The sequence below is a fragment of the Caloenas nicobarica genome, chromosome 16 (genome assembly GCF_036013445.1).
Source record: "Caloenas nicobarica isolate bCalNic1 chromosome 16, bCalNic1.hap1, whole genome shotgun sequence".
Classification (NCBI taxonomy): Eukaryota; Metazoa; Chordata; class Aves; order Columbiformes; family Columbidae; genus Caloenas; species Caloenas nicobarica.
The window spans coordinates 7,155,386-7,170,470 of record NC_088260.1 but is presented as its reverse complement, the minus strand read 5'-3'; the positions used below and the strand labels follow the sequence as shown (position 1 = coordinate 7,170,470).

At 42.6% G+C, this 15,085-nt stretch overlaps 1 protein-coding gene across 2 annotated transcripts in view; it reads left to right on the top strand.

Moving 5' to 3' along the window:
• The first annotated feature begins 45 nt into the window (after positions 1-45).
• TTC28 (tetratricopeptide repeat domain 28) overlaps positions 46-15,085 on the top strand; it is a 102,994-nt gene continuing 87,954 nt past the window's right edge. The window contains exons 1-2 of one of the 2 annotated variants that reach the window (XM_065646026.1): positions 46-269; positions 2,781-3,059. In XM_065646026.1, the coding sequence (XP_065502098.1) occupies positions 177-269; positions 2,781-3,059 (372 nt within the window). In that variant the 5' untranslated portion in view covers positions 46-176. Of the gene's footprint in view, positions 270-985; positions 1,008-2,780; positions 3,060-15,085 lie in introns of those variants that run through there. The other variant, XM_065646024.1, reaches the window with a different exon arrangement.

Genomic DNA, 15,085 nt, shown 5'->3' with positions numbered 1-15,085 from the left:
CGGGCGGGGGGTGCCCGGGGTCCGAGCGGAGCCCAGCCCCGGGGCGGGGCCGGGACACCGCGGTTTCCCCAGAGCCGGGCCCGGAACGTGGCGCCGCGGGCCGGGCGGCCGGAGCGGGTTCGGCCCGGCGGGGGCGGCGGCGGCGGCGGCCCCTGAGGAGGAGGAGCCGGAGCGCGATGGAGCAACAGGCGCCGCCGCCCGCCCCGCCGGGGGCCGTAGCGGGGGGCCGGGCTCGGCGGCGGCGGGAGCGGGACGCGGAGCCTCCGCGGGTGAGTTGACGCCGGACGGGCGGCGGGAGCGGCTCCTCGGCCCGGCGCCAGGCGGCCGAGGGGGCGGGAAGGAGCCGCCGGGCCGGGCGCGATCGCTGCCCGCGGGCGTTGGAGGGAAGTTGCGGGCGGGCCGCTGTCCCGGCCCGGACGGGGAGCCCGCGGGGCGGGGAGGCGGCGGGGCAGCTCCCACGGCGGCCGCGGCCGTGCCGGCGGAAGCGGCGGCGGGCGCCCGGGGGGCTGCGGCGCCGCCGGGCCTGGGCTGCAGCCGCGGCCGCCCGCCCGAGCGCTCGGCTCCGTTGGCCCGGGGGTTCTTGCCGGGCTGAGAGCGGCGCCGCCTTCCCGGGAGCCCCCGCCGGGTCGGCGGGCCCGGGCCAGCGCTGCGGCGGGAGCGGCGGCCCCGCGGGCCGGGCCGTGGCGGGGCCGGGCCGGGCTGGGGAGCGGCCCCCGCCGTGCGGCCCCCGCCGTCCGCCGCCGTGTCCCGCCGGCAGCTCGCTGGGGGAACGGCCGCTGCATCTTCGTGCCCTGCTCTGGCAACTTCCCGGGTCGCGGCACACTGACCGCATGAGGAGTTTACGGTCGACTGAAACGTGCGAGTTACCGCACTGCTTGGCACGGAGCAGCGTGTGCAGCTCAGATGCTCGGGCTGTTGCTCGAAGCAGAGCAGTTTTCCTGCCGATACTTGAGAATTTATGAAGTTGCTGTTTGTAAACTTGACTGAACTAGCAAAGACGTGTGCGAGTGCGTTTAGAGATGTGCTGCGTGTAGAATGAATTTTCAGGCTGCAAAAACTTGCCATTTATAGAGCTGGTCATAATGATAATTATAAATCAAGCTACCTATTAGCTTATATTAGCAGAAGTAATATATAAAGGGTGACTACACACATGAAAGGAACAACATTTTTTGTTTGGTCTACCGTAGGCAGCACAAGAAACAGTACATTTTCTGATACAAAGGAGATTTGGGGTGCATATTAGGAAAAATACTTTAATGATGAAAACCACGAAGCAGTAGAATGAGATTGCCAAAATAAACAATGGAGTCTCCCTCAGTAGTTTAGAAACAGCTTGGAAAAACACCTGTTGGAAAAAAGATGGTATAATCATAAGGAAAATAAGAAATCAGTAGTTTCTAATTTGATGCTTTTTTATTGTTATTGTTTCACTTAAAAAAAAAAAAGCTCGATAGACCATTTTGATGCTTGAGACAGGATGTCAATTTGCGGCTTGCTTCCCTTTCCTCCTAAAAATACGCCTTAGTTTGCTCTGGTAATGTATTTAAATCCTGCAGTTGTTGTGTTGGGGTAACTATGGGATATTCTTAACCTTTTTCGGTCCGCAGGACTGAAAGTGGGTGACACCAACCTCAGTTGTAGTAGTCTAAACCTTTAACGAATATTTCCAAATACTGTGTATGTTACCGTACGTACATGTTGCCAGTTGCCAAATCCCAGCCTGGTTGGAGTTGAAGGGACCTCTGGAGATCATCCAGTCCAACCCACCTGCTAGAGCAGGTTCACCTGGGCTGAGTTTCAAAGATATAGTGGTTTCAAATTGGGTCCATCTTTTTGAAACACCTTGTACAATTGCTGCAGAATTCACAACTGTCTTGTGGTCAGAGTGGCACAAAGATACTCCTGCTGAGTTTTTGAGGGTCCTTGGGGGACAGTGGGGTGTACATGACAAAACAGTTACTGACTGCAGCTGAGGCTGATGAGGAGAAAGCGTCTACCAGAATCAATGGAGCTAGGACTTTCTACACCTCCCTTTATATAACAGTCTTGGTAGTTAAAAGGCTTAAACCTGTTTTTCTTGGTTATTTTGTATTACCTAAAGTTGACAATCTGGGAAGGTGGCTCTGTCAGTGATGGCTGTTCTGTTGCTAAAATGAATTGTGTGCCCCACTAAATTTCTGTGAGTATCCCCAGTTCTAAAGACCTATCCTTCCCTTCCCACCTGGAGGTGGCTTAATATAGAGGTGTGTGAGCAGATGTACCCCGGCAAGTTCTTTGATTTGAAGAGAATTTACCCTTGCTTCCGTTGTCTGTGCGTGCACGTGCTTCTGCGGGATCTACACATCAACCTTAGGATATACCGGCATCATCTTCACATTCCCACCTGCTACCTCTTCAGATAAACTTTGTTACCTGGTGACTCTGCTCAGTGTTGTAGAATCAGCTAGTGCAGATTAGAAGGAAAAACTTCTGAATATGTGGAGTCCTGCATGCTAAAATAGACAACACCTAGTCATATGCAATATGTCTTCTGGAAGACATCCTTTGTAGGGAATGGTGTGTTTCACAAGGCTCTTTTCTGTTCCTTCTGAACCCCAAAAAGTCAATAGATAAACAGTTTACCTTTTTAAGAATCTGATTCTGAATTCATAATTTGTTCTGCAGTAATGCCAGTGGCTTTAATTTTTGCCATACAGTTTTAATATTTTGATTTTTTTCCCCCCTTTTTTGAGTAGCATTTCTTAACACTAACATATAATTTCTCCCTTCCACCCCAGATTTCTTTCTTTGGATCAAAATCTTTTGGAAGAAGAAGTCCTGACAGTCCCATGTTGAGCAAAGCTGAATTTGTTGAAAAGGTTCGCCAGAGCAACCAGGCTTGCCACGATGGTGATTTCCACACGGCAATCGTGTTGTACAACGAGGCTTTGGGAGTTGATCCTCAGAACTGCATTCTCTACAGTAACCGTTCGGCAGCCTACATGAAAATCCAGCAGTATGACAAAGCCCTGGATGATGCCATCAAAGCACGACTTCTAAATCCCAAATGGCCAAAGGTAAGGAAGTGTACTTGTCTTCTGGGGAAGGAGTAACTCTTTGGGGATTATTGTCCACATACGTAATACCTGATGTAAACAAGTGCATATATTTCTGTACTAAAGTCTGCTTTTGCTAAAAGCTCCAGGTAATAGTATCTTCTGTGTTTAAAAGTTGCTTGACTTGAGCTTCCTGTTGGGTATGAAACTGTTTTCTCTGTAAAATGAAAAATTTTGCCAGGTTCTGTTTGTCATTAATTTGGCTGCTCCACAATGAAGGTGACTGTTTGCTTAAGGCATCTGTATCTCCACATTTGCAGTTATTTAACAGTGTAACTAAATTGACAGTTTCAATTAAAACATCAGCTAGGATGAGTGGAACTGAAATACTGAAGTCTGTTGGTGATACTTTCCTGTTTAAAAATAATTCATGTTAATTCTGTTTCCGTAAAATACCAGCAAGGGCCAAGAAAGGGATCAGTATCTGGAAAGCTCATTTGAACGTCCAGTTAAAAGTGCAAGCCCATTAATGCTGAAAGCCACACCTATTAGCCAAGCTCCACTAATTTTTGGAGCTGTTAACAAAGTGAAATTCTTTCTGCTTTCAACACACCAGCCATAGCAACTGTCCTAGTGTGATTAACGTAAATCAGTGCATAAGATAAACACTAATTACTTGTAATTATTTTACCACAATGAGTGGGCTATTTATCTGCTTGTAGGAGATGGTGAATTGTGCATCTCCAGACTGACCTGTACATATTTTACAATTTTTTTTTTTTTGCATTTCTGGGGAGCGGTGACAGAAAACGGCAGCGCAGCAGAGGGGTTTTGGTGCTTGCAGTAGCTGGAGCTCTTGGGTTGCTCTCCTTCTTTTATGGGAAAAGCACAGGGAAGTCTTTGTTTCTTTTTTGCTTAATTGAGGGTCACAAACTGGAAAATAACTTTTGGTCAGATGAGGCAGGGACGAAGTTAGACACTGTCTGGGCTACTGGGTATTTTTTTCCCCTCTTCCCGTGTTACTGACAGATAAACAGGGTGGTTTCCCACCCCCCCGATTACTTGGTGAAACACCAGTCCTGGGATGGGTGGTGAGGAGAGCGGTAGGTGGTGTCGGTGCTCCTGGCGACTGGGAGCCGTGTTATCCAGCAGAAATGCTGTGGAAGTCACAGCAGAGATGGAAGATCCTGGAATGGAGGCAGCTTAAGTTTGTAGGGTATCTTTTCCTCATTTTCAACATTTACGTTTTCTAAAACGTGTATCCGTGTTTTTGTTGCACTGTTAATTCTAATTTTGGCTAGAACAAGGAAAGGTGTACTTTGGGGGCTAATTATCTAGTCTGTTATGTTTTGAACACATACATTTTGGGTCGTATTGGATATCTGATATCAGAAAATATGCAGTGGTGTTTATAAACTTACTGCAGGTCTAGATGGCTGGTTGTCAGTCAAGCTCGGTTTGGAGTGCTATCCCTGCATACTATGTGGATTATTTTTTGGTTTTGTGTGTGTGCAACTTGTCAGCATGAGACAACAGGAGGGCACTAACATGGAACACTTATGTTGTGTATTTCAAAATCAAAGCTGCTTTATGGATTAAAAAAAAATTATTCAATTTTAAGTGATAGAACTTAACTGGAAAATTGAAACTTATGCATATAAAATCTAAGCAATTTTATTCATTAGCCAGAAGAGGGAGCTTAACAGGTGTAGCTTGTATTTTTTTTGAAAGGCCTGCATTTTAAATACAGAACCCAGTTTCCTTTTACTTAGGAAGTTAAAAAATTAATTTGAATCCAAGTTTTCAGAGATTTAAGCTACTAAATGTAAATTTCTTTGTTTCTTTTCCTCCTTTATCTGGTCTTTAAATGGACACAAAGTTTTGGTTATCCCCTTCAATTCAGTTAGACTCCACATGTCTGGGTCTGTACCCGTCAAAAATTCTTGAGATCAAAAAATTCAGATCCAACAATTGCTTGGGTATATTTGTTACATTTTATTGACCGGGCTTCCCTGCGATAGTCCAAGTACACAAAGTATCTCAAAGTGTACGTGGTTAACCTGTGTCCTGTGTTCGTTATTTTTGCTCTGCTAGACTCAGCTACATAAGATAGTGTTTATCTCATCTGCGGTCTCTGTTTCGATGAAAGATGCAGTCCTGTGCAGAATGTCCTGCTGTACTTCTCAGATATTTTTACTTGAATCTTTCTAACATAAAATAGTTCTATTAAATACTACAGTCTTTGTTTATAGACCAATATTTTGATGTTTATCTCTTCATATTAAAAAAAAAAAAAATTTCATTAAGCCCCCCAGATCTTCCTTTCCCTTGCTGCTGTTTCTAATAACCCCTGTGGGAGGTGGGTTCCAGTCTTCACAGTCTGAGATTTTATGAAGCATTCTCAGAGTTTCTTTGGGGGATGGGAAATGACAATGTCTTAGGGAAAAAAATCAGTCTGTTACAGAACAGCAACGTCGCTGCGGTTGGCAGCAAGATACCTAAATTACACAGAACAGCTCATTCTTATAATACAATAATAAAGAGGTATCTGAACAAATTGAAAGATGACATATTAAAAATGAATGCAAAGAAACGTTATTTTTGAATAATCTATTTGTGGTCCATGAGAGTTGATTGTCACAGTATGTTATTGAAACCATTAGTGCAGCCACGCTTTGAAAGGGCCGGGAGCTTCCAAATGAGAGTATCAGAATTACAAACAAGTTTAGGATGCGGTAGATGGATGCTAAATAAGCTTTCACTTCTGGGGACATGAGGTTGCTCATTAGTGCAGAATTTTTGGAGTAGGAGAGAGGAGGAGAACTTCTATCTTCAGATTTCTCTTTCCTCTGCTGTTCTCAGGAGCATCCCTTGCAGGACCAGCCTGGAGCGCTGGCCTGACTTGCGGCTTCAGTTCCTGATTGTGTATTTCAGTCTGTGCTAGGATGTAAGCATTAAATATTTGCTGTATTAGGATGTGGTGGCTGAGATGTGCGACTGCTGCCGTAGTGATCGATACAGGGATTTCCTGACCCTCTAGCTGGTCAGTGCTTGATGACCACAGTGTGTCTCGCGCAGAGATTGTCAGGGATGGTTTTGTCTTTGGAATTTGTAATGTTTCACTTGTTTGTTTGTTTGTTTTTGTTTTGTTGGCAACATTAAGACAAACTCGCCAAATAAACCAAGCAAACTTTTTTGTCTAGTATGCACATTGCAAGCCTCCAGATGTACACACTCTAGAAGATATTGATACCAAAGAAGCATTCTGTAAAATAACTTTAAAACAGCAACAAAACTATGGCATGCACAGGGTTTAATAGTAAATGCTATCCTAGCATTCTGGAAGTATTATGGGATTTTCGAACTGCAGAAGTGTTTTCTGCCTTTGACCAGCTGGGAAAGGAGATGTTGAAAAACCATTGTATAATAGGAAAGTAGCAGCCCTGGAGGCATATGTGGAGACTTGATGAAGATAACCTGTGTCCAGGTGTCAGCACAGGAGGTAATACAACATAGCAGTGAGAGGTTTTTTCTCTTTGGTTTTCAAAAGTGCCTAACGGGAAAAAAGCTGGCTTTATTTAAAATAAATGTCTGAGCATTTGCATCATGCCAGTTCTCAGGCTACTGGAAAAAATTACAAACATGTGGCAGAAGAAGAATAAATTCATGTGTCTTTATACCTAATTGGGGAGAACAGGAGGAGGTTTTAATGATAACTTTGCATGTAATACTGGGGAAAGACTATACTCCTAATGTCTGCCACCAGTTGATTTGCCACTGTGGCTTCAAGTTCTTCAGAAGCACAGAAGTTTCAGATTTCCAGTACTTTACACAAGGCAAAAAAGTTATTTAAGATATTTATTCTATCTTTACCGTGTTAACGTGTGAACTTTTTTGTGCTGAAAAACTTGAGTCATTAATCATCGGGCTTATTATGATGATTTATTTTCTTGGAGAATAAGTGTTTTACCTTGAATGAGGAGGTTTGGGCATAATTTTTGAAATGTCAATAAAAATGTAGCATGATCTCTGCCACCAAATGTGTGCTGTTCACTGTAGCTTGCGTGAAAGCTCCTTTTTGTAACCTGTCTTACAGGGGGAGCTCAAAGCCTTTAAGCGACTTAATGTATTTAATAAGAAATAATTCTGACTGAATCTGATTGTTAGACTTATTTTACTTGAAGAATGCTAGCTACTTGGAAGTATCCAGTCTTCAAACACACGATATTCTCTGAATTTGTTTTTCTCCTGTTCCAGCTGATGCTATTACAACTTTGGTAATGATGACTTTGTCACCCGGCAGTCTTTACTGATTTCAGTTTTCCGACTCGATGCTTCCCAGCGCACCCTCAGATACTGTGAGCAGAAAATCCCTGCTCTTGAGTGATAATCCTCAAGTATGAATGTAAATGTGGACTATGCCTAGTGGAATTCTATTTAAGAGCTAAGTAACCTCTTTTAATCTAAGATTTGGTCTTTAGGAAGGGGCAGGCAGTATTTTGGTGAGAATAATTAACTGGTTTTTGGCATTGATGTGTGGTCTTAATCTCCTGACAGAAAAGTTGTTCATTAACAGGAGATGCAGTGACTTTGTCAGACTCGAATGGACACTCACAACCAAAGTCTAACATGGGAGCAGGAACCACAGAGATGGATGTCTTCAGCACTCTGAGGAGTGCCTTGATTTTATTTTAGTTCTTTGTGAGTAAAAGGATGCTGTCTGAACGATTCCGTATCGCTGTGCTGTTTGAAGCCCCCGACAGAGTTTGAGGAGCAGCGTCCCCTGAAGAGCACAGGAGGTGACCGGCTGACAGGTTTGAAGATCAGGGTTCAACAGGGGCCTGTGATTATGTGCAACTGTATAAGCCACAGAGCAGGTAAAAATGTTATTTCTTAAAACAGGGACACTTTTTCCTATCAGACTGGTTTTGAGCTGCAGCACCCTTTAGAGAAGAGGTGAATAGTCTGGAGGGTTTAGTTGGTGTAAAAGGAACACACTGTACATATGTAATCTAAAAGTAAGTAGAATGAATTACTACCACTTTTCATCAGGCGCAAATTTCTCTTACGATCTTAGTCTATCTCCTCCACTTCATTTAATAACGTGGCTTTGTATATGTTGGTGGGGAGCAAATCCAGAAGACAGAACAGAAAGAAGCGGGGGTTTGAGCCGCGAGGCCTCTGGGTATTTGAAATGCAGGAGGGTTTTAGATGTTGTCATGTAACCGGAGGGGAATTCGACAAAATAGGTTACACTGGCATGTTGTTTAAGCTACTCCAGCTGTTAGTCATGTGACCAGTTCTTTTAAAAGGAAAAGGGACATTTGCTGCTTCTCTCACGGTTCTGACTGCTCGCGTATCCTGTGTATGTTCCCTCCTGTGCCGCAGCAATCCGTAACGACCAAAAAGTTTCTCAAAGAATTGCCAGTAGAGTGCCCACCCTCAGTTGCATGCAAAACTTCTGAGCAAAGAATGTGACTTGACCACGTAACTTTTTTCATGAATAGGCCTCTTGTTTTTAATTTGATGAGCAAGGAACTTTCCAGTCCTGTCCTCTGGCTTACCATCTGTCTTTAATTTGCAGAAAGATGCATTCCAGTTTTTCAGGCATAAAACTGTTTAACAGATTTTTTTTGGCTTTGCTAGAACTTGCTGTGTTATGTTATCTTGAGACTCGTGCATTGGTTTCTGTCTTTTCGTCTCGCGGAATTGCAGCATAGTTGAAGTTGGACAGGACTTCTGGACATCGTGAGGTCAGCTGGACCAGGTTGTCCAGGGCATTGTCTGCTTGGGTTTTTAATGTCTCCAGGGATGGAGACTCCACAACCTCTCTGGGCAACCTGTTGCGCTGTTTGACCACCCTCACCAAAAAGTTATGTTTAAATGGGTTGAGTTTCCTCATCCTGGAGATTTCTTTCTTTCTTAATATTATCATAATGGTCTGAGTTGAGGAATTGTGAAAGATTACAATGAACAAAGCACACATGGGAGGGCGCTCTGTGCTTAGATATTTCAGACATAGTGACTAGGATCTAATACAAGTTGTATATAGATATTTGCATTTATTAGATATTTTCTAAGAGGTATTTCATTTTTTTTTAAAAGTCCATACTGTTCATGTGCTTTTTCTTTGACATCAAACTGGATATGGCTGGCATCAGAGTGCTAATAAATCAGGGTCCCATAGATGGGATTTATCCCTGATGCAGAGCAATAGAGGGAGAGCAGCTATGTCTTATGTGCTTTCTAGAATGGTTTGCTTTAAAACTTATGGTATATGTACACATTTGTTTTCCTTTGTGTTTTTACTGTTTGCTCTATTTTTGGTTAACAGTGTCTGTCAGCCACTTACTCCCATTTATTGTTCCTTTTGCTACATTTATGTTACTTGCTGCTTTGATTAATCAAATCACAAACACCTGTGCCTCGGCGTGTTTTGGTTTTGTTCTGCAGCAAGTAGTCCTATTTTTGTCAGGTGTTTAGCATCCTAGATTTATACTGACTCTCTGAATTTGTGATGTAATTCTTGTTGTCCAAGGATTAGAATCTGAGCAGCAAAAAAGTGTCTTAGATATTGTGGATTAAAAGGACTACACTGAGACTTCCTATTTTTGAGAGCTACCAATAAGTGGCAGTATGGCAGTAAAGAACAGGATGGGATTCTAGGGTGCTGGACTTGGATTCTTCTGTAATGGAGAAGAACGCCCTTGGAAACCTGCCTTCCTTGTTTGGGTATAGTCTGATACATAATGGCATGTTTGGACATCCTCAACCAATCTCTGAGCAAATTAAATGAAATGAAGAGCTTGGGAGAACAAGTAGACAAAGGGGAATACTACAAATGGAGAAAGCAGAAAATCACCTTGACTGACAAGTCAGTAGGACACACTTGGCTGCACCATTCACACTGTCCTGCACTGTGCCGAGACCAAGAAAGCCCAACCGCTCAGTGGTGGAGCTTGCTGGGAGCTGCAGGACGCTGCAGGGACGTGCATGGCCGGGCAGTTCTGGTGCGGGTCGTTCTGCACGCACCAGCGATTTGCTCGGGTAACGCTGTTCCTGCCGTCCCGCAGCCCTGGGGGACGCGGGGTGTGTGTGACGATGCAAAGGCAGGAGACGCAGCACAGGGATCGCTGCCGCATCAAGCACAGGTACTTTCTGAGTCACAAGCACGATGACGTTTCAAACTAACGAAAACAGGGAAGAAATTTATCGCAATTGTTCTTATCTCTATAAATCCAGTGTTCTCTCAATGCCACTGCGCTCCGTTTGCTTCTGACAGTGTTCAGGTCTCAGCCTCTCGTCTGAACTGCCAGACAAAGCAGGTGACAAATCCCTTTTGCCACAGCCTCTTTCTCCTTTGCTCCAAAGGATAAATTATAAAGCCCCTTCTGTTATATGGAACAACATAAATAAATTACTAATAGTATGGCTATTATCCACTAATAGAGAATTTACCCCCCAAGTTTTTTTCTTTTTTTCTCTTTTTTTTAAGTTGAACAATACTGTCATTTCTGTCATATGGTGAATAGACACTCTAGTTTTGATTGTATTTTCTGGATTTGAGTTAGTTTTGAACTCTTCTCTTTGCTTTGGAACGTCAAGTTTGCCTCCTGGAAGTCAAATAACTGCATTTTTCTAGAAGTTATTAGAAGTCTGTCCTAAGATCCCAAACAAGAAATAGAAAATTTGTAAGCTCTTCAGTGCAGTTATTTTTATAATGTCTGATGACTTCTCCAGAAGTTGGCAGTGATATGCAAATTCCTGTATTGCTTTTTTTTCATCTAAAGCTGTTAAGGAGCCGGCTCATAGAAGTAATAGATCATATGAATATTGGTGCCTATAAAATAGTGTAATAAAGGCATCCTTTTTGTTAAGTGTTCCAGTATTTGAGACTATTCCTACCAAACTGTGTGTCTGATGGATTTTTTTAGTCTTGCGTTGGATGTTGGTAAGAATCCTGTTCCATGGGCTTGATAGGCCTGTAACTGAAAACTGTTCCTTTAGTTTTTCTTATGTTGGAGCTAACACGGTGCAGTCATGTGTTAGGCAGACCTCTGCTCACTTCCCCTAATGGAAAACCTATTTTTTATTTGGACAAATGTTATATTTATGGCTTTATGATGCATTTTTAATGGACTTCTTAAAAAATGTATACCAAGCCCTAGTTATTCTGGATGCTAACGGAAAGAAAATGTACTTCGATGAAACCTTTGTTAATAGAACCTCATCTTATGCGTGACATGGCAAGGAACCGTCTTGAAACACTGCATTAAATACATCCTTTGGCATAATTTTCCGTTGTCGCTTGGCATGAAACGCCTAATATGTCTCAGCTTACTGAATATCCTTAACTTTGTTGATTTTGCTTGAGCTGCTTTTTGATGTTCAGCTGATGTTGTGATGTGTCTTTCAGGTGCTAGAGACGGATCCAAAATGAGGGTCATAAAACACAGTAGAAGACAAACAGGACAATTTACTTTTATGGCACACAGGGAGCGTGGCCGTTTCAAACGCAGTCCTTGGTGATCATTGTGACTGCAAGACAGGAGCCTTTGTGTGATCATAGCAAGACGAGGCACATCGAGCACAGTTTAAAATCCTGCTGAGAATGCAGGAAGCATGACTGTCAATTCTGTCATCAGCTCAATCTGAACTCCTCTTTATAGGATTTATTGTGTCAGCTGCAATTTTTATTCTAATTAAAAAAAGAAAAAAATAATGTTAATAACATGAGCAACTGTTACAGTACAGAATAGGGTGGTCAGTGAAGGGTGGAAGAAGCCGCCTTGTGTCTCTTTGAATGCTCTGTTCCCCTCAGCTGGTAGATGGTGAATATCTGCTCTTGTTCCCCAAGAACTGCCATGCGGGAGCAGGCTGAAGGTCCACGGAACGGAGTTTAGACACTGGTGGGTATGAGGTGGTTAAGGGAATGAGATGTGCGGGGTGAACATTTTCCTTGTACCTGGTGGCTGTCAGAGGTGCAGGGACGTTCTCACCCAGAGCTTGTGTCTGAGCTGCTGGATTTCCGTGATCACTGGTGGACTTCTCCTCCAGAACTTAATACAGAGCCCATTTGTCCTATAGAACTATCTCACTTAGAAAAATTATGAAACTAAATTCTACTGAGTATTGTGTGAAAAAACTACCTCAAATGTAGGTTTTCTCCCCGTTGCCATGGTAACTGTCAGGTGGTATTTGTTGGGCAGCGTCTCTGTGGGTCCGGCATGGGACACCCTGTTGGACTTTTGGAATTTTTTCGGGACAGGAATTCTGGACAGATTCTCTTATTTTTATTTTCTTGTTATTGTTTCTTGGATCATAATTCAGTCTTTATTGGTCTAAAATAAAAAATAATGGTCCTCTTTTTGCCTTTTATTTTTTTTAAATGAGACGGACAGGAACTGGAAAACAAGGAATCTAATATTAGGTTCTATTGTAAATGTAACCTTTAGCCTCCCTCAGTTATCACACAGGAGTACATGTAAGCTTCTGGATTATCTTTTGTTTTTCATTGCTTGAGTATCTTGTTCTTGCCCCTGACGGTTCTCCTGCAGCGAGCCGTAGTGTTATCGGAGGCTTGTAGTCACTAATAGCAATTTATTTTCATGGCAGTTTCCCTGAATTCTCTGCCATGCCTTTAGACGTATGTGTCAAGCTTCAAGGCCCTTTACTCATTTGAATCTTTGCTAGGAACATGGTCTAGTATTTTCACTCTGGAGAATTTGGATGTGCTGCACGCTCATGTTTATTTTATGTCGCTACATTTCATTAAGTTACCATTGTTACCCGTGTGTTCGAGGAAGTGACTTTTTATCATGAGTGTGGTGGAGATGAAATGCATGCAACTGTATTTCAGGGAGTAAATTTTTCATTATTATAGCCCACGGGTACTAAATAAAAAATGTCAGCTTCTTGGATTTGGTTGCGCTATAAAGTGTGCCTCGAAATAATGGATTCTGTGACTGTTTGGGAAAGGACAGCTATAGCACTGAACTCTCCGGGGTTTGAAAGCAGAAAATATGTGCACTTAACTGCGGAGGAAGTGTTTGGTGTTGCAATGTACAATCGTTAAGGCTTTGGAAAGCTGTAACAGAACAGGGAATGCAGCAGAAAAGGAATGTGAATAAGTGGAGTGTGTATAGTAAACACAGCTTTTAAAAGAGCCTAACTTAATGTTCCAGAGAACAAAAAGAAATCGGTTGTCTCTATGATTTCATGCCCTCCCACGCTTGTTCCGCTTTGTCTCACACTTGGGCGATGCTGAAGAGTGATGCTGGTTCTGAACCGTGCCCGGAGCAGCGGTGACCCTCAGCAACAGCCATTGTCTCTAATTCTTGCACACAATTTCCCTTCCTAAATACTTCTGCTTTTTAAAATTTTTCCTCCTGTCTCCCCACACAAAATTGTGCTTAAACTAGACCAAAAAAAAAAAAAAAAGGCTGAAAAGTAATTTTTATTATTGGTAATTTAGAGTGCTCAGTACTATCAAGTACAGTGATAAATCATTTCTGGAACTATAAATATTTTGATGCATTTGTAAATATGATGCACTTTGCCTTGGTTTTGGTGCTTAATAAAATAGGTAATTTTAAAACTTGTATGAAAATAACTATCTGTATTTCATGAACTAAAAATTTACTGTAGCTTCTGTGAATTCATGTTTTATAAAATCACACTGTAGAACAGACAGAACCAACTTGAATGTAGCTGATCTACAAATCTTGGTTCTATTAATCTGAGAAATGACAGTTTTTCCAGTAAGGTAAGTGTGATGAACTAGCTGGTCTTTCAAATACTGAGACCTCTGAAGTGGCTTTTATGTTCAAGACAAAGAAGGTGGTGCTTACGTTTTACTTTAGGTGCCTCTGAGAATGCCTACATGTTGCTACAACCCCCCAAAATCCTAACAGTACAACATACAGAAAGATTGTTACCGATATTTTTCCCTTACTCTGGTCAACGCTCCCATTGCTCGATGTCTGAATGAAACCGTAGCCACTTCAGCTGTATCGAGGAAAAAATATAATTAGGAATCAGTATATTTGTTCGGTCCTGTGAACAGCAGTGCTGTTCAGGTATTCACACTTCAGATATTGTGTAGCCTTCAGGTTCAGTCTAAGACGGCGTTTGAGAAAGTCGCTCCGAAGATGAAGTACTTACAGGTGTGTGGGAACTTCATCTGCTGTCATGATTCTATGAGTTTAATGGGGTGGCAATAATAAAGATGGAAAAACACATACCTTTTATGATCAAGAGGTACAAGGACTTTTTATTGCTGGTAATACACAGCAACCAGGCACAAGAACATTTTTGTTAGTCTTGGAATATTTCCCAACTGCTAAATATCTAAAAACATTTGAACAAAATCTAACAGGTTTTTATTTTACTTGAAAACAAATACAGGATATGAGTATTTCTTTAGTAATGTAGACAAAGCTAAGTTTGCAGTCAAGAATTGGAGCAGATGTCCAAAACAACTGGCTTTTAAAAACTAAAGCACCCCCAATCACTTGCACCAGCACAAGTTGGTTTGTTTCTTACTCCCCCCTCACAAAAAATCAACCATCTGCTCATTAGATGTGTTGCAAATGGAAGAGTCGAAATGGAGCTGGTGCGGCTTGCAGCTTTTTGGCAGATGCTGAGAGACCTAAGGAGGACTTAGTAGTACTTTTCAATAACAATAAGTGGTACAGACAGGCCTATATCAGCAATAACATGACCATGTGAGAACTATTTACATTCCAGCAATGCCTATGCTGCACGCATAGCGAGTTTAATAGCCAGCACGGAGGCCTCTGCCACATGTTGCAGGCGTGTTAAATACTGAAAACCGTTGGAAGACTATTATGAAATTTCTGTCGTTCACACCAATAAAAAACTCAATCCACTGTGACCTCCAAGTCTATATTTCATGTTTATTGTAACATAGAATCAGAGGATCATGAAATGGTTTGGGTTGGAAGGGACCTCTAAAGACCATCTAGTCCAAACATATACTACCAAAAGCAAATGTGGAGATGCTTTTCATCTGCATGAGGTGTACA